General features: G+C 27.8%; 1 protein-coding gene across 11 annotated transcripts in view; it reads right to left on the minus strand.

Moving 5' to 3' along the window:
- Positions 1–25,135, minus strand: part of LOC147806685 (uncharacterized) — a 60,477-nt gene that overhangs the window by 4,586 nt on the left and 30,756 nt on the right. For 5 of the 11 annotated variants that reach the window (XM_087149329.1, XM_087149327.1, XM_087149330.1 and 2 more), the window contains 4 exons: positions 24,744–24,930; positions 20,219–20,307; positions 12,011–12,112; positions 7,462–8,123 (listed from right to left, as the gene is read on the minus strand). In XM_087149329.1, the coding sequence (XP_087005455.1) occupies positions 7,908–8,123; positions 12,011–12,112; positions 20,219–20,224 (324 nt within the window). In that variant the 5' untranslated portion in view covers positions 20,225–20,307; positions 24,744–24,930 and the 3' untranslated portion in view covers positions 7,462–7,907. The other 6 variants (XR_015428500.1, XR_015428499.1, XR_015428501.1 and 3 more) reach the window with 5 other exon arrangements.

The following is a 25,135-nucleotide window of genomic DNA, read 5'->3' on the forward strand; positions in this document are numbered from 1 at the left end:
ATTTTATTATAATATTATTAAATATTTAGTAGTTCATATATTTTATCCAACTTCAAAAAACGATGCATAATAAGTTAAAATTTCAAGTCTAATTATTTACTTTAGATTTAGACCTGTCCTCTAAATTTTCCCCTACAATTCACGACTAAATTTTATAGTCTTTTCCATTGATAATTATTTTTAATCAAAATCATCAGTAGTTTATGCTAAAATACAATATGCATTGAGCATAAAAAAGATAGTTGTTAGACATGCAACTTATTGTTATTACTAAAAATAAAAATATTTGCCATAATTTTAATACATGATCTTTCTCCTTCATTTAAATCAAAATTAATTTCATTTAAGTAAAAAAATTATTTTTAACAAAAATTATAAAATATAAGAAATAGTTTTGATTTTGTTGATTTTTAACTGTTTTTATGACGATCATATTCTAATTAATTCTTTTTCTTTTATTGAAAGAGAGGATGAAAGATCCAAGAAATGCCAATCCAGTAGTCAACAGAAAAGGTAAGAACATATAGTGAAACATTATTTTGTCTCAGTGACATGAACTTTATCCCATATTTTGTGAAATAGGGTGACCCGGGGTAATTCACGATCACTCTGCTTCTAGGGAAAATAATGATCACCTAAGTTTTATTTACAAAAATATAAATATATTTTTTTAATTTGAGACATGGACAAGAATGCTTGTACACTTTCCTAAAGTATAACTACATTTACTTAATAATAGTTTTTTGTTTAATCTAACAAAATAAGTATCTTTTAAACGGCTTTCTGTATTTTCTATTTCAAAGATGGGTTTCAAAATGTGTACATTTCTGCAAAGATCCTCCTCCTTCTCTTAATAATAAATATTTTGAGTTACTTTCTTTTTCTTTGATATAAAAATAGTGTAAGCTTTTGTTTAATTGTTTCACCTCTACTGTAAACATTATAATTGATTATAGGAAACTCTATCAAATGTTGCCCCTTATAGATGGGGTAATTATTGATCACTGGGGTAATTCCTTATCATTGTCATTTCTTCTTATAAATAGTATAAAAAATTGCTAATAAATAGCTAATTGACTTTTCCTACATAACTGTTCATATTTATTAAGTGGGGCAACTATAAAATATATTTTAACTGTAATCACAAAATTTGTTTTTAACTGTATACAAGACAAATGAGTTCTGATTTTCACCATTTCTGGTTTGTCTTAACTTGCTTCCATCTTAATTTTATGTGTGTGCATTGATAGAATAATTTTTAAGTTTATAAATTAGCCTAATATAAATAAGAATATAATGTAATTAGCCTAAATATAATATATATAATATAATTAGCCTAAAAAGGATACTATGCTTCTAGAAAGCAAAATTAGTGAATTTCTTTTAATGATTGAAAATAAAATTTTCAGTCTGTGAGCTGTTGACAAACCTTACTTAACTTTATACTTAGGATACAGAGGTGACCGTTAATAGTCGTAAACCCAAAAATTGGGTCGGCTGTACAATGACGGTTATATAAATATGTATATACTCTTCATTTTAATTATTTAATTAGGGGCGTGAACAACTCGCTCTCTAGCCGAGAGCCAATCACTACACACCTAACATGTCACGATAATTTTTATAAGAACAAAACAATTAATTTGGTCTAATTTTCGGTAATACACATTTTAATAGCAAGCGTGAAAAGAGAAAATTTCCTCTGATCTTAACCATGCTTAAAAGGAGTCTTATAAATCTACATAGAATAACAGTTACCATTACTACAGCTTCAGCTACACTAGTCAAAACATCAGGCCCTGTGAATGGAAAAGTATCTTTTGTTCAGTCAGGGCAAACAGTAGGATTTTAAAGCATTTGTCAGGTCCGACATTTTTCAGCAACTGAATAAAAGAAGAACCCCTAAAAAGAACAAAATTAAAAATGTGCAGATAAAAAGCTAAATATTTAGTAAGCCTAGAAGATAAAAATAAATAATAAAGTATGCAATTAAAATTATAATTGTTTTTACGATATTAAATTGAAGACATGTCAAATAATATTCTAAGTGAAATTTATTGAGTTAGGGAATTTAAGTACTTGGGTTCAGTTGTCACTGAAAGCAATGATATTATGTCAGAGATTAAGCAAAGACTAAATGCTGGAAATCACAGTTATTTTGCACTTAAGAGATTGCTAACATCAAAAGTAATAACGAGGCTTCAGGTTTATAAAACTATAATCAGACCAACCTTTATCTATGGATCAGAGACATGGACTCCAACCCAGAAACAAGAAAAAATGCTGATTACCCGGAAAGGAAAATTCTTAGAACTATTTTTGAACCGGTCAAAGAGGGTGATCTGTGGAGAAGGCGATACAGTTTTGAAATTGCAAGACCATTTAAAGAAAAAGGTATAATAAATTACATAAAAGCAAAGAGAAGTCAATGGCTAGGACACCTTGAAAGGATGGAGGAAAAACAGAGGCATTAAGAAAATATTCAAGGGGCAGTGCCAGAGGAAAAGAGGAAGATCGGCCAAGAGATGGTTACGAGGTAGAAAAAGACCTTAAGACTCTAAAAGTCCAAAACTGGAAACAAAGAGCTAAAGACAGGCGACTTTGGAGGAAAATTGTTAGTAAGACCATGGTCCAACATGGACTGTAATGCCAGTGAGTTAGTCAGAAATTTATTGCAAAAGGATCTTTTACTTATTAATTTTTTCTCTTTTATTATTTTAATTGATTTCTTTTGAAAAATCAATAAATGTAGGAATATCAGTGGATAAATGTACTAAGAGATAGTCCGAGTATTTCTGGAGTGGAAAAAAACTCTAATTGAATTCAGAAAAAACTATTTTTTTTTTGTCATAAATTTTTTTTTTTTTGCTTTTAAAGGAAAAAACTAGGACACTTACAAAGATGATTGTTTAATCAAATGTGCTTTCTTTACGAATATGCTCTCCAGTGAAAAAAAATTAAAGCTTTTGGTTTGAAATAAAGGTGATGCACTTCTTTTTTTCCACTTTAAATTAATACTTCTTTTTTTTTTAAGAAAACTTTTCCTTTACACAGATAAGTTGCTTTTTTTTACATACATTTAAAGTAAATATATATATATCTAAAATTTAAAATATCAAAAGAGATTACACTTAACAAATTTAATATATTAGGAGGCTTTGCTTTATTTGTGGATGAAATATACCACAACTAAAATTGGGAATAGTACTTATAACTATCTATTAAGTTTTTTTTTTTTTTTTTTTAAATTTTACTATAAATATTGAGATTTATAACTTATTAAATGTTAAGATTTTGTTAGTCCAAGTATTTTTGGAGTGAAAAAGTTTTAATTGAATTCAGAAAAAAACTTTCTTTTAAATATATATATATTTTCAATTTTTCGAATGATAATAATAACTGGGACACTTATGAGGTTGATTCTTTAATTAAAGATGACATAAAATGTGCTTTCTTTACAAATATGCTCTCCAGAAAAACAACGAAAGCTTTGGGTTTGAAATAAAGCTTTCTTCCCCTGTTAAATTAATACTTCTTTAAAAAAAACTTTTCCTTTAAAAAAAAAAAAAAACTTTTCATTTACTAAAAATAAGTTTATTTTACATGCATTTAAAATAAACTTTTTTTTATATTTAAGATACCTAGAGAGATTACACTTAACAAATTTAATATACTGGGAATCTCCGCTTTCCAAACACTCATAATTGATTTTTATTTCTTAAACATCAATATTTTCCACAAAAACACAGAATATTTCGTTAACATGTAAATAAATGAGAAGTAATTTTACTTGTCCTAAAACTAAAATAGGAAACTCTGGATTGAATTTTATTTTTAAAAAATGTCACTATAAATGTTAAGACTTATAATGGGCAACACACAATCTCTTTTTTTCTTTTGCTACTTCAGATTGATTTGACTCTAGCAAGAATTTTTAAATAAATTTTCTTTACAATAATGGACAAATAGTCGATATTTAAAGAAAAATAAGCTGAAAAAAAACTGACTTAAGTTTGCAATAGCTTTTGAACAAATGCGAATTTTTAAAAAGGCTGAGAATAAATCAAAGTATAAAATGGTACAACTAGCTAATTAAATTTTACCTCTGTAGTTACGTTTTACAGATAGTAGATTGACGAACATGTGTTTTTTCTTCTTCTTTTTTTTACTACAAGTTTAACAGTTAATAATTCTTAAACTAACAGTGGAATCATATATACCTAATTCCTTAGAACATTTTGTGTACTATTCTTCACACCTTCGTAATTTTACGCTTCTAAGTCTTCTAGATGTTAGGCAACACAGTATAATTTAAGGTAAATCAACAACAAAAACATGGGGAGAAGTAGAAAAAGAATTTGCAAAAAAGGCACTTAAAATTGCAATGCCATTTAATCAAATTGGAATTTTAGAAAAAAAAAAAACTTTGTGTTAAGTTCATATACAAATGTGGCCCTTTCAGCATGCCAAATATCAACTCAGTAGTTGAATTCTTAAGGACTGTAGAGGGGCCTGTATGGCATTTTTTACAACAAGTTCAACAGTTAATAATTCTTGAACAAATAATGGAATGTTAATTTTTTTATAGCATCATAATTCCTGAACAGTCTTCTACGCGCCTTAGTAATTTAAGTTTCTAAGTGTTATAGTTTTTGGGCAGCAAAGCAAAATGTAACATTAAGTTAAAAACACAAAATAGCAACGTTGGAGTAGATGGTAGCTCTTACGATATTTTTTTTTTTTTTTGTACATAGAGATGATTACTTGAATATTGATCAAACATATTTCAATGAGACACCTAAACTAAATTCTATTTGCACTTAGGTAACTGGCAGTTGTGTATCTCCTGGTTGGGAAAGCGTAATAGTACATTCAGAAAGCGAGAGGGAAAATACAACATGATCATTCATTTGCCTTCACTAGAAAATAATTTTTTTTTAAAGTAATGAGTCTTTAAATTTTATATTCAGTTACTTTTCCTTATCCAAACATATCCATTAACAACATATCCAAATCATTATCTGATTTAATCAATTTCTTAGATGACATAAATAAATAAGATACGTCAAAATTAGACATTAGGATAAATGAGATATTTAGACAACAGTATAAACTAAACCTTTAAAATTTGGAGAACTATAAAATTATGGCATACTTGAATTAAAATCCTTGGTCTTTGTACTGATGGGTTTGTATGAATTTCAAGCATGAAATTAGATATTATTCAAGAAAAAAGGATTATTTTATACTAGTAAAATATTGTTTAAACCAGAGGTTCCTGAACCTTTTTGTTTCGCAGATCCCTTGCCATGTTTTTCCATTTTGGATAGACCCCCTGCTTTCCTGATATTGATTTTTTTGTAAATTCATCAACTTAATTTTGTAATGTATTTTTGATAGCTGGTACAGTGCTACTCACAGTGAAATATTTAAATTTCTAGCTGTAGTAAAGTATATTGTAGAAAAAAACATGTTATTTTATACATTTATTAATTAAATTCAATCTAATTTAAAATATAAATGGAATAAAATAATTCCACTATATAACCCGTAGTCCGCTACAAATATTATAATTGCGGAAATGAGTTTGTATACAAAACCATAGTAGGGTATTGTCAGTCTGTTTATTACGTTTTCATGTAAAAAGTAGGCAGCAAATCTACGTGATCTTGTGCGCAGATAAAGTTAGCAGTATAGCTAGCTAAAGAGTTAACACAGGTTAGACTACAATTTACCACAGAAATATACTTTCTTGTTACAAAATAAAATCTTACATGCAGAGAAAATACAAAAGTACACAGGCAGAGCTGCAGGCAACTGCTAGTTTTTCATAATTCAGTTTCAGACATCAAAAAAATAATCCTAATAACTTAAATTTTCATAAAATTCTTACTTCATAGCTACTTTTATAAATTATGTAGAATGTAGATAGATATATGCTTTTATATTATAAGGAAATATAATGTAAGTAATTAAGTACTATCACTGTATGTTGATTATTCCATTCATGAAATGCCAAAATTAAAAGTCACTACCTGCCTATATGAGATCCACTATCGTTGACCCCCAATTTTTTTTTTTTTACTCGACATGGACTCCTTGCAGGTTGTCATCGAATCCTGGGGGACGATATAGACCACTTTGGGAATCACTGGTTTAAATTATTAAATATTGTTCAAATTATTGTTAAGAATTTTAAGACATACAATTAAAAGAAAAATGTTTTCAATACCAATTTATCATTATGGATTTTAAGCTCAGTTACGTTTATTTTAAACATATTTTAAAAATCTACAGAAAACTAATAAAGACCGATTAAGGATTGCCACTCAAATCTTAACAAAAAATTCCCTGTTACATATTATAAACAATATATCAAGAGGGAATACACAATCACTAAGCTCATGTATGATCTATATTAGGATAACTATACAGATTTTAATTGCAGGAAAAACTCAGAAATAAGGAACAGTTCAACAAACTACTTAAAAACAAATGCTACAGTAAATGAAATAGCGTAGCGGAATAACGGTTGCTAATCGGTCACAGGGTGATAAAATATAACTCTAAAAAATTGTCAGTCAGTAGACACCAAATTGCTCTTTTCTTCTACAATGTACTCCATGTTATAATATTTTAAAATAAACATGGGATTATTTTTTGTATTTTGTAAAATTTCAAAAATTACTTTATTTCATACTTAAATTTTTTTTAAAATTTTTAAAAATGAATTTTGTAATGTTGTTCATATTTTGAGAATGCTTAAACAGGGTTCCCACTAAATTTCAGAAAAAAAATTCCCTTGAAAAATTCAAATGAAAATTGAGCCCTATGTTCATTAGAAAACTTTGATTCTTTTATTTATAATGTGAAATATTAGATTTTCTGTGTAAAAGATTATTATTAAATGAACAAAGGGAACATTTCAGTTTGACTAAAATGTGAAACTTTTACAACAAATAATTGTAACAGATGTCAGAATTATTTAACTTGAATCTCAATAACTGGTTACTGTTACTGACAATTTTAATACTGGTTATTTTCTAGGTATTATGTAGGAATATTCCAGGTCTTTGTAAACAAATTGCCTGATAATTCCAGGTTTTCTCTGGTCTCCTTGACCCATTTGAACACAGTTTAAAAGAAATGCCTTACATTATCAAAAGTTTTTCCATTCATATAAAATTTTTAAAAATGCATTACTGTTAAAGATGTTGGCCATTAGACAGTATCAGAAATTTCTGAGTACATCCAACATGAAGAAGAGGTGATTGCGACACAAAGTAAAAGATCCTGAAAATTTTCTCTGCACAAAAGTGAGATATTAATTTATATGCCATACATGTTTCATATTTAACATAATAATCCTTTTAACTGACATTAATAATTAATTGAAATACTAATGGAAAATATAACACCTTTATAGAAACTAATTCAAGAAAAGAAAATATTTCTCAGTGGAATTGCGATATTGGAATTTAAAAATGTGCAATATGAATCAAGCTATTGGATTTTAAAACTTATACTTTTTATATTGTGCAAATACAAACCATGATGCATGTAATTTTTAGATTTTGTTAATATGAATCGCACTGCGTAGTTTTCAAATCACCTTTAAATACAAAAATAGATATTTGATATGGGTCAATATGAGCCATGATATTGGGTTTCAAAAACTCATGAATATGAATCTTGACATTGGACTTAAAAAAACTTGCGAATACGAATCGTGACATTAAATTTTTAACTCATGTGAATACGAATTGAAATATTAGATTCTGAAATCACGTGAAATAAGATTGCGATGCACGATTTTTAAATTGTGAAAATACAAATAACATAACTTTTAAATTAGATTGAGGGGGAGGAACCCTCTCATATTAATTCGAAGACAACTATGACAAAAATCAAACAACATTTATTACTAACTGAAACGTAACAAGATAAAAACAGAAACATAAAATTAAGTATGAGTGTGCACAGAGCAAAGTTCGAAGCTTCTTAAACACTGAAGAAGGGTACAAGGCTGCCGATCCAGCGTATGTCATCCAGCTGATTCCCTTGGCGACTACGACTGCACAATTGCAGTCATTGGCAGAAAGCCAATGACTAGTTTGCTTTAGCTAGAATTTTAAATTGATAAAATTTAAAAAAAAAAATAATAAAAATTCTTAAATCACAGAAGAGTTTAAAAGATAATTCCCTCTAGAAATGATGTTTTTTCTTTCATTTTTGAAAGAACACCATAATTTTTAAAGAACATGATAAAATAATTTTATATTCTAATAAAATATTCCTGAGTGGTGATTTTGTTAGGAATTCAGATATTTGGAACAGGATGAAATTGGGTAGAGGGGACTGTATTTTAAAAATTAGATTTTTTGGAAGTGGTGCAAGTGGCAAAACATTGTTTTGGAGCATCTTTGGAGCAACAAAAAAGCAATTTTGGAGCAGCGAAACAAAGATTTGGAGCATATTTAATAAAAGGAATTAAAACAATAACTTAATAACAAGAGTTTTTAATTTTGTTCATTAATAACATATCTCAATTTTTATCACTTTTTTGAAGGTCCCTGCATAAACAAATTAAGTTTCTTTTTGGTATCTTCCAATGCTGTTAAATATTCTGCTATCCGCGACTTAGCCTCAGATAAGAGGATCTGTCCACTTTCTATAATCGACATGTCTTTATTAACTCATCTTTAATATTTTTTTTCAGCTGTGGCTAAGAGATCTTGAGAAGCCTTCAATTTTTTTAGCAAATCAATTTCAGCAGCTTTGAATCTGCTTTCCTCAGTTTCAGTGTTTTCACATTCTATTCGCTTTCTTTTTTCTCAACCTCTAATCAAGCAGAATAATTTTTCAATTCTGCACTGGTCCCTTTAATCATATCTTTGTCAACTTTAAAGTTATTTAAATTCCCAGCTGATATGTGAAAACTTGTCTCAAACTATTAACACTATGGAAATTTAAACTTGCCCTATTGTCAAGTAGCTTTTTATTCACACATATGAACAAAACTAAAACCTCTTTCAACATCGTCATTCCCATGTGGTATGCACAAAAGAGCTTTAAAAAGCTTTGTTATAAGAGGATATTTGATATTTTCCAAATTATCTTTCTTCACAAAATAGTCCAAGTACACACAAAAACACATCAAATCACAAGTCACAAAATAGTTCCAAAACACATCAATTGGTGCATATTCATTTGAGTCAGAAGAATAACCTTCTGGTTCTCCACGTAACAGTAACAAAGATGCCTAATCTGGATTTATAATGAATGGAGTTACTGTTGCTAGATATCTTATTGACTTAATAGAAGTGTCTTCCATTCTCATTACAGGATGCAACACTTTAAGATGGTACAGTAACCTATTTTTAAGAGGCAATGCCTTTAATAACTTTTCTACACATGCCATAGACCTGGCACCTAAATACATTGAATTTTTTCCTGAAGAAGATAAGGATGTCATCTTATTTGTGATATCTAGTCCAACATGTATTAAATTTGAATTTTGGTAAATTTCTGCGTTTTCTACATCCAAAGATTTTAGTCCTTCCCATTCAAACTAAGAAAAGCAAAACTTTTTAAAAAAACGCCCTAACAATGCTTAAACAAGAGACACCATTTCATCATACAGCAAGTTAGAAATGAATCGTGCAGTGTACATGAGATTTTGATAGATGCTTTACATAAATAATGTGGATGACTATTTTAATAGTATTGAAAAAGAGGCAATTAAATTTCACACGTCATTTGAATTATAGTTTACTCTTGGTCTTATATTGGTTTTAGTCAGAACTTTCATTATATTTTAATTTACTCTATAATTTATATTCTATGGTTTACTGAGAGGGGCATTTTCTTTAACATTTAATTTTTTGGTTAGCAAAATTTCCACATTACGCTTTCCACTTTTTACTTTAAACTTTACTTCACTAGCTGTTTTCTCTACTTTACATTTAGCTTTACATTACAGCTGTTTTCTTTAGTTAGAATTTTCGTCTGTGACAGAATTTTTCTGTAACAATGAGAAAGATTAAAAAAATAATTGTCTGTTAACAAATTTGTCATGTTAAAACAATTAAAAATGAAATTATCTGGTCCTTTTAGCTCAGCTAAAATTTTACATTTCAGAATGTTTAAACTTTAATACAAACAATATTGTTACCGTATTAAATTTTCATGTTTAAATTATTGCAAAACAATGAATAAATAATTTTTATTTAAATTCCTTAAATATAGACTGATGTGTATGTTTTTATATATCATTTACATTAATTTGTAAATGATTAAAAAATAAACAATAATATCGTCTATTCAAAAGGGTGTTTATGGTGAACGAAGAGCAAAGCTGGAAAGTTGGTTCAATTTTTATTACGGACGTTTAAAAAAAATTCTAAAATTTTCTGTTGGCTTCATATAACCTTTTGCGATGTATTAAAATTAGAAGCACTGAATTGTAAATACATTTTCGTATCAAAATATGCCTGAATGTTTACTCTAACTAAAAAGTATACTTGAAAATTTATATTTTTAGTTAGTATTCTGGGAGACTAGAATGTCTTAGCAGCTGCTTTTTCCTTAAACCTATTGAGTTGCTGACTGATATCAATGGATACAAAAATATGCCACTTAAGACATTTAAAAGTCACATTTTGCTAACTTTTTTTATTTTTATAAAATTATTTTTTCAAAAAAAAAAAATTCCTATTAGATATAATCTAAGGCTGTAAAAATTTACTTAAACAATAAAAAAAAAATATGCGACAAAATTTAGTGACTTTTAAAGAACGATAAGTAAAAATATTTATGGGGAGGGGCAACATATATTACAACATCGAAATATGTGAATTATAATAGAATTCTCCTTTTACATGATTTTTTCAACCATGAATTGATAGATTCTGAATTCCCAGAGTATTTTTTTACATAGACATAATTTATATTAAACAATTTTTAAAATAAGCACTTGTTCATTTAACACTTTTCGCCACTTTTTTGGTAGACTTGCCACATAGCGAGTACTAGTTATTTTCTAATAAAAAGAGTTCTATTTGGAGTAAAAGAGTTCTATTTTTGGAAATAAAAGAGTTCTATTTTAAAAATTGAAATATGTTATAAAAGGTTAAAATGAAACAGAAAAAAATAGCATTAATGCAACAATTGTAACAATTTGTCGACAAACATTGCTGTTAGTGATTGTAAAAAAAAAAAATGAGTGATTAGTAGGTTTGCTGAGAAAAAATAATTCACAAATTTCTGTGAATGGTAGTACAAAAGCTTCCAGAAAAAGAATGCAATATAAAATCTATTATTATCAAATTATAACCAACTAATTTTTGGAGAATTTTATAAAGTTAAAAAAACAAAAACATTTTGAATCATTTCATCAAAATGGAAAACAATTACCACCAAAGAAGCATCGGAGCAAACTTGAGCCTTAAATAGATTCAGCCCATGGACAGAATTTAAAAACAGAAGCAAATATCCTGTTATTATATAGCTTATGCCTTTTATCTATTATAAATTTTTATATTGTGAAGTAACTGAAATATAAATGTTTTTATTATATCATTTTATTTTTCAAATGGTGTGACAAGAGGGAATTAAACAAATATTGATTTGAATTTTGCTTATACCTGTTAAGCAAAATTAGGAAAAAAATACACATTCTTCTATGGAAGCCAGAAAGCGAAGTAAATAAATAATTGATTGGCTAGCATCATTTTATTAACTGAGTACATATAATGTACAGATAATTTTCAATTTATGACATTTTTAAAAATGCATGCATTAGCCAAAGATTTGAAGGTAAATAGGCAGCTCTACCGTTAATCTACTCAGGACATAAAGTGTATAGAAAATTAGGAGGCATCATATTACGTCTAGCTTATACTGGTATATAAATTCGATGTTTTTTTCTACTGAACCTAGGAAGAGAAACACTGATGTTTGATAGTTCTAATTTAAAAAAAAGTAAGATTTTTTTTCAAATTCAACTTACCCCTTGTTGAACAGCAGCCTGGAATTTAGCATCTTTCCCTGATGTATCTACAGATGATTTTGAAGTTGATTCAGAAGAATTAGACAATTCTTGAACGGTAACCTAAAATAAATAAAATTGAACAGTAAAAATATTAGCAAATTTCAAAAATCTACAAAAATCCCCATACTTTGTGGAATAAGGAAAAAAATAACCAGCAACATACTCAAAAACATTTGTTTAAGCATATATGTATAGCATTTATTGATTTGCGTTCATGAAAATATTTTAGCTTTAAACTATAAATTCATGCTTTTTTAAGAGAAAAAATATTTTAACATACATAGTCTAATAAATATAAAGTCTGGTTCTGGAAATTTTTAATATCATTAATGTCGAAAGCATTGCGCACAGATACAGCAAATAAATTTCTTAGTATATTTGCATTTTTCTTGAAATATAGGGAAACAAATGCTATAATTCCATCATCACAGACTTAAATATAAGTGGAAGAGCTAAATTTTCATTTGAGTTTAACAAATGTGCTCAGCAAGGTGAATCCCTATTATTTATGCTTTTCAATATCACCTTACTTTTGAGAATCACATCATTCGACAACTAGGCAATATATTCACAAAGTCAACAAAAGTCTGTGCCCATGCACACAATATAGGAATTAATGCAAGAAAAAAAAGTAGACTAATAGAACAAATAAAAGAAATTACAGGAAAAGCAAATGAAATAGGTCAAACCAAAATAAAGATCATGATAAAGACAAAGACAGAAGAGCAAACACAAATACAAGGTCTAAAAATTGATAAAATCTTTTAGGGGTATCCTTTACTTATCACGGTCACGAAATGAACAATAAATGTGAAATTCCAAGGACACAAAATGGAAATATTTACAAATAATGATTACTAAAACAGAAATTAATTTTGAGAATATGTATAATATATAAAACCCTAATAAGACCAATAGTAACATATGGGTCTGAAACCTAGGCTTTCTTCAACAATATGAACATATATTAGAAATTTTGAACATAGTATAATTAGAAGAATTTTTGAAGCATTAGTTAAAGTAACAATTAATGGAAAAATTAAAAAGGAAAAACATCATATGATTTATCAAAGCTAGAAGATTATAGTGGATAAGACATGCCTTAGAAAATCATGAAAGGAAAGGAGGAAGATCAAAGTTAAGATGGCTGGATCAGGTTGAGGAAGAACCAGAAAAAAATATTAAACTGGAGAAACATGGAACTTTATTGTAGAGAAAGCTCACAGGGCTTTTGAGTTGGAAAAGAAGAAGTATAATTCTGATAGTCTGACATGACTCTAAGAGTTTCAATCAATTATATCACAGGAAATTACTTGCCATCTTAATATTTTTTTTAAATCCATATAACATTTCTTCATAATTAGTAATAGTACTGATCATATGATGTATACATCATATGAATATAAATTATATTTCCTTCTGAATTCAACAAAATTACATTATCACATAATTTAATTGTGATTCATAAAGTATGATTTGGATAAGTACAAAAGCAAACCATGATGATCAACTGTAAATACCTATGCAGCGTAACAAAAGTAACAACTTTATTAAATCATTCACATAGATTTGAAATTTTTTTTTAAAAAAAAGCACTGTTGTTGTTGTTGTTCATTTACGTCACACTAGAGCTGCACAATGGGCTATTGGCGACGGTCTGGGAAACATCCCTGAGGATGATCCGAAGACATGCCATCACAATTTTGATCCTCTGCAGAGAGGATTGCACCCCCGCTGCGGTAGCCCGACGATCTGCACGCGAAGTCCAGCACTATGTCATACAAACATGATATAAACTGTCATTTTATGATTGCAATAATGTATTTACTTTTAATAACTTAATTCAGAGTATAAATCATAATCTTTTAGAAAGTTTATCTAAAAGGCAACCAAGATAATCCATGGATTTTGATTTTCCGATACATCTGCAGTCTTTTGTGGATGTTAAATAATCAGAATTTTAACTATTATTTAGCTATTAGACAAGAAATTCGTAAAAATATTCGTCAATATCAACACAATAAATGAGTAAGAGACATTTAAATTTAAAAGACAATAATTGAATAACCTCTCCCTTTTACAACATCTAATTCTCCTGAGAAATTTTAAGCTGTTGTTCGTAGATTAGATTGTTGATCTTTGAGCTCTTTCACATTGCTTTCTAGAGCTGTCATTTTACTTTCAAAGTTAGCTACACTCTAAGAATAAAAATAAATGATTATTACTTTTCTAAAAACAGAAATTACTGTATTTTTCACATAAATGATAGTACGTTTTTTAAAAAAATAATTAAATACATGAATTAAAAATTTTATTCAATAAGTTCCAGAATTACCTTTCTTAAAATAGATTAAAAAAATACTTTAAACTAGGGGTGCGCTATCTCTTGATCTGCAGCCCAAGACAATATCAAAAATAAAAAATTTTTCTAGAAAAAAAAAAATCCGAGAATTTTGAATTGCAAATTTAATTTTTTTCCAGCGTTTTTTTTTTTTTTTTTTTTTTTCATTTTGTTTAATAGGTATTTTTTCTCTTTTTTTAATGAAAAGGAAATTTTAAAAAAAATATCAGATTTGCATTTGTTGAATTTTAATTTATAATTCTATGTCTAATGTTTAAAATAATTTAATTTTATTGAATTAACTGATAAAAAAAAATTTAGTATCTAGTATATTGATGTTTCTGTATGAAAAATACTATAATTGTTAATATCTGTCTAAATACTTGGACAAGCAAATTGGTCAACCTGCTGTCCAAGTGGCCCTTCTCTTAAAAAGATTGTGCACCCCTACTTTAAACACTTTTAGTTTTTTTTAGGCATTTTAGGTGTGAAACTATCTACTGCAGTCTTCCACCAAACGTTTTTTTACAGTTTCCCATACGAATGATTTTGCTTTCTAAAAAGATGACTATAAATTCTAATCTAAGGTATAGTGTTTTCTAAACTAATTTTTAGGATCTTTGTTAAACACTTCGGAGGTAAATTAATGAGGTCGAAAAATCATTGATAGAAATAGAAATGTTACTTAGTGATTTATTTTCATCACACTAGTAATGATCTTTGTGCTTCAATTATAACAATTCTAATTTCAAGTTGCAGAATTAGAATTTTTAGATCATTCTAAATTAATAAAAATATCATTTCATCAGATACTGTACATTAAATGGTTATTTTCAAAGAGAGATTACCCATCTTGAGTACTCATGGTACAATAAAACTATGAAGAAGCAACACCAACAGAAATCACGCTTTTTAAAGCTGGAACCTAATAGTTTTTAAAAATTGAGTTATCATAAGCAACAGAAATGAGTTGTATTTTTGAGAATAAATAAGCTTATTTAATTTTGCATAATTCTTATTATTTCAAATGATAATATTCCTCTGCATGCTATTTATTTTTGTAAGTTTATTCCAAAGTCAAATACTTAGAGGGAAAATTCAGGAATATTACAACATATTTTAACAGTAGGATGAAAGGAAATTGTTTTAGTACATCAATACATTAACAGGCACAATTTTTTTTCATATTAATTAAAAAAGTACATGACATATAGATTCAAACTATACCAATTAGTAAAATAATTTTTCATAGAATTAATATAATTTTTTAGCATAATTTTGTTCAGAATTGAGATTTTTTTTTTTTGGTACGAAAAGAAAGACCTAAATCGACATAAAATAGAAATACTTGACTAAAAACTCAGAGAGTTAGTTATTGGCCACATAAGTATATTTTTATCAATAGAACTATTTGATAAGGCATTAAAACTGCATTCTCAATGTATTTATTTCAAATATCAATAGGCATTTAATTCATCAAACATTGTGAGAAGATTTTAAATTAATTTAAAAAGAGAGTTCTGAATAAAAATGAACTGTATAAAAGGGTTTTGAACTGTTTTCTGTAAATAAGGTTCGCTTCATTGTGTATAAGTAATACTTATTTAAATCAAGCCTGTACAAAAATTCTATTTCATAGGAAACTGAATCAATTTTAGTGAATTTTCTAAAAAATACAAAAACTGGGAGAATTGAACCAGGAGAAGCTGGCAATAAGCACTTACATTCATTGAAGTAAAAAGTATGCATATAAATCTTAATCTAAATATAATTTCTTTAAACCATTATGCATAATTACTTAAACTATTAACACTCAACATACTGCAGCACTGGCCATATTCTCACACTGGTAACCTGTTCTAAGATAAAAGAATTATTTTTGCCATCAGTGGATATTTGATCGCCCAAAAGTTTTTTTTTTTAAATTTCTTCGACAAATACGGAGAAATTTGGGAATATAGGAGTAAACAGGAGATAGTCGTAAAATACAGGAGTCTTCTTTACAGGTACACATATAAATAATGACCTTAAAACATATTCCTCCAAAATATAAAGGGTTCCCACTTAAAATTTTTCCCTGACTTGTCCAGACATTTCAAGTAAATTTCAATGAAATCTAGACCATGTTTTATCTATAATAGGGGTGCACAACCAGAGGAATCTGAACGAAATGAAAAAAATTCATTCAAAAATTTTTTTTTTTTCCTTTAAAAAAATTTGGAAATTTTACATTTATATATTCAAGTTTTGGATGCACCCAGTCTCAATCAATGTAGTTTTTCGATCGCTTTTTCTCCGATAGTTAGCGCTACGGATTTGCGCATAGTTTTGAGAATCCTAACATTTTTAATACATCATTATTACGATACACAAATTTCGAATTTTCGTTATCACTTTTTGACGTTCTTCATGTAGGCCAATTTCATCGTTAATCCAATGACTTTTAAGTAGTTATTGCTACCCATTTTCACGAAGTTTCTGAAATCGCGATTTTTGAAAATTGTAAACGCTTTATTTGCGCAAACTTCATAGCAAATCTAAATTACTTTTGTTCCTTTTTCGGCAGTTACTGCTTAGCATTAATGCATGGTTTTTAATTTTTCGATGTTTTAACACGACATTATTACGAATCGTGAGTAAAGATTCGCTAATTTAGATTAAAATTTTTTGACGTGGTTTATTTGTGCCAGTATTATAGCATGTCAAGTTATTTTTCAATCGTCGTTTTGGCAACTATTGGTACTATTGCTACAAGGTTTTTAAAGTCCCGATATATTTTATACGCTATAGCGACGTCTTAATTTCGAATCCCGCATTTAAGTACATCACTTTTTGACACGCTTTATTTACGCCGATTTTATTGTAAATATGAAAGGATTTTGATAGTTTTGTTTGGTAGTTTTTACTCTGTGAATTAAGAAAATTCTTATATTTTTAATACTAGTCAGACAACAGGCAAGTTTTGAATCGTGCATTAAAATAATTACTTTTTGCTTGTGCTATTTGCGTTGATTTTAACATAAATATAAGAGGTTTTTCGAAAGTGTTTTCTTCTTCTTTTTTTCCATTATTGTGATTTAGAATATCCTGATATTTTAACACAATATTGCAAATCACGCAATTAGTTTGTGTTTATTTATTTATTATTTTTTTTGTAATTTGAAAAGTAATTACGTATTTTATCAAAATCGACACCTTCCTGAAGAGAATAAAAAAAAAAAAAAAAAAACGAGATGTGTAAATTTACATAAAACACGGTCCCATTTGCAAAAAAATTATTCAAAACATGTGCATATTTTTTTAGCCCCATGAACATGTGGAAGTTTAACAGCACACACTTAAACTATTCTTTTTGCTGTCATGTGATTTAAAAATTACATATTGCAAATCGAATTTAGGCGTTTTAAAAATAATACGTTATGATTCTTCTTGCAATTTAAAAGTCGCACATCATAATTCGCATTTACGCGATCTTAAAATTGCACATCGCATTTCGTTTTAACAATAACGAGATTTAAAAATCATCCATCGCGATTCGTATTCAGTCGTTTCAAAAATCATACGTTATGAGTCTTCTCTCAATTTAAAAACCACATATCACTATTTGATAACCATGCATAGCGGTTTTTATTTGCGCAATTTAAAAATCACACATAAAAATTTGTATTCAAGCTATTTAAAAATAAATAACACATCGCTATTTGTATTCACGAGATTTAAAAATCAGGAAAGGAAGAACACCATTTGTGATAGATTCCAAAACTGATGAAGTTATTTACCCTAAGTTTATTACTGCCTACACCAGCTTCTGTCGAAAGGCAGTTTTCCACAATGAATTTGGCCTGTTAAAAATTACAGAGCAGTCTTCAAACAAAATCATTAAAATTTTTATTTAATAACTCGAAAAAGCTACCATATGATCAAGTAGATAAAATTATCACAATATTTAAAAACTTTGCAAATTACAGGATAACCATTTCAGATCATTTATGATCATATGCTGGAAAATGATTTCTATATCATTAAATTTTAACTTTAAAAATTTAATCAAAATAAGTTTCAAAAAGTAATGTAAATTTTAATTGATTTTAAATATATATGTGTAAATAGTAAGTGTCATTTTAAAAAAGTATTGGTCATAAGGAATTGAAAACAAGTATCTTAATAGTTTTTTTTTTAATAAGTAAAATAATTCCTTCAAAATAAATGTTTTTCTTCTTCTTTTTCTTCCCTCTCTCAGACCCTGCCTCTTATGATTAATTTAAAATAATTGTTTTAAAGTTAAAGTATATTCCCTACTAAATGCTAATTCTTTTTAGCTGAAGGGGTTTTGTTTTAATTTTAATCATTTTTAACCTTTATCTTTCTTTAAATCAAAGCATTTAAATTGAATTTTTTTTATGGACAAAATATTTATTTTTTAAAATTTAATTCTGTGAACAAATTTTTTAATGTTAAAATTCATGTTTAAATGGACTTTTGTATTATGTAATATGATAAAAATAAAAATGATTTTTCCAAAATTTTTAATTATTTCAATTTATCTAAAAAACAATTTTTGATAAATTGATTCTGATTCTGTTTTTCCCCCCTAAGTCATCAGTTTTGCAGTTACTAATTTTAAACATTTAAAATTATTCAATTTCATGCAAAATTATTACAAGGTTAACTGACAAAAAGAATTTAATCCCGAGAACAATGATGTTTACATAACAATTACTACCAACAATTGCTGCCAACATGTCTGTCTAAATATTTTGGCCTGCGGCCCTTTTTTGGTCAATCTGCTGAGCATGTGGCCCTTCACTGAAAAAAGATTGTGCACCCCTAATCTATACCATGTAATTTGTCATTAGAAAACAGAGTTTTTAATTTGTAAGGCTTATTGCGTTATAAGACTTTTAGAAGGAAAAAAAATCGTTAAATGAGCCAGTTTCTCTAAAATAAGAAATTTTTACAACAAATAATTGTAATAGACATTGGAATTATTGAACTTGAATCTCAATCACTGATTAGTGTAACTGACAATTCTAAGATTGGTTATTTTTCTGGAATGATACAAGAATTCTCCAACTTTTTGCCAGAAATTGCAATCTTTCCCGACTATTCCCTCCTTTTTAAAGTTAAAATAAAATTCCCTGAGAATTCTGGGTTTTCCTAGACCCGAGGGAATCTTGATATCATAAATCTGTTTTTAGTAGCGAAGCAGAATACGGATAATGATATGCAGAATTATTCAATATTAATACAAATAATGAAACATTTATTATTTACCACTTAGGAGACCAGTGAAGCATTTAAACAAGGCTTCACTCAATTCTCTCTCTATTAAAAAATCGGAAAGGCTACTGTTTTGGGCGTACAATTTAACGTTAAATTTTGTTTCGTTGTGCAAAAACTAAAAAATTTAGAAACTTGAAATTATATAGGTAAACTTGTAGGAAAAAATACTATGTGGGCCGCTCTACAGACAGCAGGAATACAACTTCAGAGTTGAAACTAGGAATGTTGAAAAGGCCACGCTTGTTTATGCACAGCGTTTTTTTCTTCCTTTTTTTTTTTTTGAAATTCCAATTTGTTGAAAGTTATTGCACTTTTAAGTGCTTTTTATCTTCCTTTTTTTGCTTTAGGTTACATTTTGCTCTGCTGCACAAAACTCTATAATCTACTGTGACAATGTCACTGCCACGGGGGTATTATTTATACATTTTATCTGAGTTTTTGTTGGTAAGTGTATAAAATTCTTTAAAAGAAAAGATCAATTAATTAAAATAAAATATAATTTTCCTGATTTAAAAAAAAAATAAAAAATTCAGGAAACTCACCCTCATATCTGATATCCTGAGTAGAGACTGATGTCTAGAAGGGATATACAGAACAAAGTTCACGTTAGGTTGGAGAGATTTATCCGAACCTATAAAAGGAAAACACAAAATCCATTATAGTTTGTCTATGGTAAGAACAATGTGTATGTAGGAGCATATTTACAGATTGCTAACACTTTTTGCAATTAAGAAATTATAAACTCCAGTTTTGTGACAAAAGAAAAAAAAAAATTATAAACTTCCTTCATTGTCTTATTTTATGAAATTTCGATTCTTACATATTAAAGCATAACTGAATAAAAATCAAAATTATAAGCTATAGGGGAGAGTGGGGTCAATTGTAAAAGGGTACGACTGTAACAGAGCAAAAATTTCGAGTGTCTGGTTCTAGATTTGGTTCCTAGGTGGCGCACAAGGTGTATTTAATAAATCTACATGCACACCCCTGCTAGCAACCATTTTTATGTAATTTTGAAAGAGTCACATCACAAAAGATATTTTCACGCAACGTAAGTGCTTTTTTGGCATTAGAATATTATATTGTAACAAAGTAATTTTGCTTAAACAAATAAAAATTATTAACCAAATATGTAAGTGGACACCTTAATTAACATTAAAAAAAAGATAAGCTTTGTTAATAAACTAGCATTGTTTTTAACAAATGAAGCTGAAATGGCGTCTTGGGGACGATTGTAACAATAAGTAAAGGGACAATTGTAACAGCTGAAAATAAATAATATTACGTTCACAAACCATTACTTAACTCTTTAAGAACCACCGATAGTTTCTTACATCATTTATATTATGTTGCATGTGCATTATTTTATTTGTCACCTTTCACAGCATAAATTGAAATTTTTAACCCCTTAAAGTTAAAAGTTTAACCCTTTAGGTCTCTGCTCATTATTATTTTTACTCCTAATATATCACTACTATTTTGATCAATAAAAAAATATATCACAACTATGATAATATGTATAATTAACTATGTTTTAGTTGAATTTATGAGCTGTTACAATTGACCCCGTAAGTGGGGATAATTGTAACAAGTGCACGACTGTCAAAAATTGTTGAAAACTAATATAATAACATTTAAAATAATGTATTTACTTTTTTTTCTAGTAGAGGATAGTCTACTTTGCTCGTCTGTCAATTAATACTAATAATTTTTTGGATTTTTTGTTAGGTAAAAATAGTTAAGTAAAAAATGTTACAACTGACCCCACTCTCCCCTATCATTATCAGAAATTAAAACGCTGTATCTATATTAGTAATATAAGTTTATAACAATATTGCTAATATAGATATAGATTCTTTGCACAGATTTGGATAAGTGAGTATTAAAAAAATAAAAATCTGTGACTTCGGGAAAACAATGTAAAAAATTTTAAAATTACTTTCTTATTGTCTGTATGAATTTTGAATTTATGTGACAAGTTATGTTTTGAATTATGAGGAAACCAGAGACGAAACTTATTCTTTTTGCTCGGCAATGCTTTGAAATTGAATGAATACAAGTATCACCATATTTAATTTCTCGAACGTGTGAATACGAACATTCACTTTTTAAATTACACAAAAAACTAGATCGTTTTTTTCACAAATTAATAAAAGGGAAAAGTGCCAAAAAATCATTCGCTTATTATATTTATATGCCACAATATATGAAGAAATAGTCGCCTAAATATTAAAAAAGTCACTATTTTTGAAGAAAAAAAAGACTTTAGACACTTTTTTTGCTTAAAAGAGTCGCCATAGTCACCCAGGAACAAAATAGGTGGCAAGTATAGTTTGTCTATGGTAATAACTCCCCCCCACAAAGTCTGAGGCCATCTGCTGCTATGGAAACAAGAATAGCACATCTGGAACAAGATAGCTTCTCTTCTCTCTAGGGCTAATACAATAGACTGAAGAAAAAGATTCCCTTTCTCCTCCCTACCAAAGCCAAAAGCCTGTCTAAGCAGTGACCCCTCACCCCTACTTGGGATAGTAATACCACTATCACTGACACTGGACTAGATGAATGGCTAGGGGAATTTTCAAGATCAGATAAAAAGATAATAGAAAGTTTATCGTCAATGGGGTTGACCAGAGGTGGTTACTGTTCAGACTGAAGAACAAATTCTTTTTCAACATTCATGGGAAGGTGAGCTGAAATAGGGAGAGAAGTCATGAACAAAACCTAAAAAAAAAAAAAAAAAAATCCTTTTAATCGGGAATTCAACAACTCAATTTAAGATCCAAAAAGCAGTTTCTTGAACTTTCAATGTGTTTTCAAAATTATTAATAAAAAATTCTTATATACCACTCCCAGGCAAGGTGTAGAACAGAATGGATTAATCTAGAGTTTAAACTGTCTTGTCCAAAATCCTTTTATTAAAATTATGTCACAATTTAAAAAAAAAATATTCTGATAAATAAAAAGTTAATTTTTGAATATGAAACGAAATGAAGACAAGTTTTTGTTTTATTTAAAAAGTTTATTATTATTTTTAACATTGCATCCAACTCAATTAAAGATCTTTTTACTTTCTTTTAAGTCATAGTTACTAAATATTTATGTCATTCACTACTATATCAGATGAAGAAATGTAACGACAATTTAGCTGCTTTAATGAAAGACAGTTAAATTTTTAAGTTTTTCAAATGTGACATGGTTACAAAAATGATGCTCTGTTTTTTTTTTTTCTTCTTTTTTTTTTTTAAACGAAAATAACACTATGTCGAAATAAATATTACTCAATCTTGGAAATTAAACTAAAGGAAAATGTTATTTGAAAAAGTAATCATTTTTTGAAGTAGCAAAATAATAAAAATTAAGAAGCTTATAATTATACGGATTATTACAATTGCTAATAAAGTATAAAAATTTTGGTTAATTTGCGAGTCATTAAATGAAACATTAGTGATTATAAAATAGTATTAATTGCTCTATAAGTTACGAAATCAGACATAAAAGTATCCTTTTTTTCGTTGAATTTCTAAAACTCACATTTTGGATTAGGAATAATCTGGGAAATATAAATTCAAAAGTTTAAGCAGGAAAGCTAAAAAAAAGTGTGAACCGCTTAATTCAATAACGCCCAAATTTTCTCTACTTAATATATTTGAATGAATCTTTCAAATCTTATTTATTTTGTCCGAATAAGAGTTTAAAACTTAAAATGTAAGCATAATTTGAATTAATTTTAAAATTTTTGCATTGAGCTCTTGAAGAAAATTACAAAAATTTAAAAAAACACCTAAAAGGAGAAAAAAGTTCCTAAAATAACGGATATATTGTTTAAAATATGTCTGATATTTCCTAGCAAATCAAATAAAATTCATAGCAAATCAAATAATTCAAAGCAAATCAAATAATTAAGGTGTATTTAGTTTATTCTAAAAATAATTGACTTTAAATTAAAAATATTAACTTCCTGGCTTTTTCATTTTCCAGTTTATTTTTCATCTGAGTATACTAGGACAGTCACCAAAATTAAAAAAGCAAGTCTCTCACAGAGACATAAGTAAGCTTTTCTTCTGTTATCTGTTCAATATTAGATGGCTAAATATATGGCTCATCATTAATTTGGAAGCATTTGAGTTGCAACAACATCCTCAAGAATATTCATAGAAAAGATCGGTATAATTAATGTTATTGTGATGTCATAATTAATGTCATGAAATTACTAAAATATTTGTTGTGAACTTCGTTAAAAATTTTTTTCCCTCTAACTCTGAAATGTAAACTAATAATAATAAAAGACTAAGAAATAGAAGTTCTATCACTTTTTCTTTTTTATTTGTAGTGACAAGTAGTTCTGGTATGATAACAACAAAAGAAAAGGAACAATTCCGGCACTGCTGAAATAGAACACATGAAGAGAAAGGTATTTTGTTGCCGTTGAACATAAAAAATTTGAAAATGGTTTTTCCTACCTTCCAAAAATACATAAACTTATAAATACAGATTTTAGATAAATGATAAATAGGTTTAAGAAGCATTAAATTTTACTGAAAAATGATAACTAGTTGCATATTAGATAAAAAAATTTTTTTGTTTAAATCAGTGACATTTAAAAAAAAAAATCCAAGTGGCTTAAATTATGATTTTTCCTCTTTTAATACCTATTCATGTTAAATAATTCCTTGTTAACAATGCTGGATATTTCTGATCTGTACTGAAATAAATACAATAATGTTATTTTTTTAACATATTAATAACTGGCACATTCATATATTTTAAATAGGCGCTAAGAAAAGATGTTGGTGCATGCAAAAGTCTAATTCAGACATGTATTCTTTAATCCAACATGCTAAGCAAGACATGTATTATGAAAAAATGTTGAAATTTTTCAAGCACTGGGAGATTCTGAATAACACACAAAAATAATGGGTTAGCGTTATTTTGAAAAAAATATCTATAAATGTATGCATATAGACATAAATTTAATTAAGAAAATTATTTAGAGTCAGATAATAATAAGAAGAACAAACAGGTATGAAAGTTACAACAATAAATTTAACATGTTAAGCAACATACCGAACTGGTTCCAAGAGTTCTTTAGCAGTTACACTATCTCCCTGCTTTAACTTGATCAATGCCAATTCAGTCATAGTGAAAGGTATCAAATACACATCATCTTTAACTCACTTTTCAAACTTACAAAAACAAGTGCTGCCTAATTCTACAGACTGTGAAACATCTTCATTCTATTGCCATTAAATATCTGTAAAATAAAGTTTCAGGGATTGTTAAGCTACTTAATTTTATTTTAATAATTACAAAGATGATAAATATGTACAATGCACAAAAAAATAAATGGACCACCTTGAATAACTTATTATCTAATGATTAGTTCAAGAACATAGACTTAAGGGTTTGGGGGGGTGACATTAAATATTGCTAATGATTTGGTGCAGACGGCATTTAAA

The sequence above is a fragment of the Parasteatoda tepidariorum genome, chromosome 8 (assembly GCF_982258835.1).
Source record: "Parasteatoda tepidariorum strain Cologne lab strain chromosome 8, Ptep-v5.0, whole genome shotgun sequence".
Classification (NCBI taxonomy): Eukaryota; Metazoa; Arthropoda; class Arachnida; order Araneae; family Theridiidae; genus Parasteatoda; species Parasteatoda tepidariorum.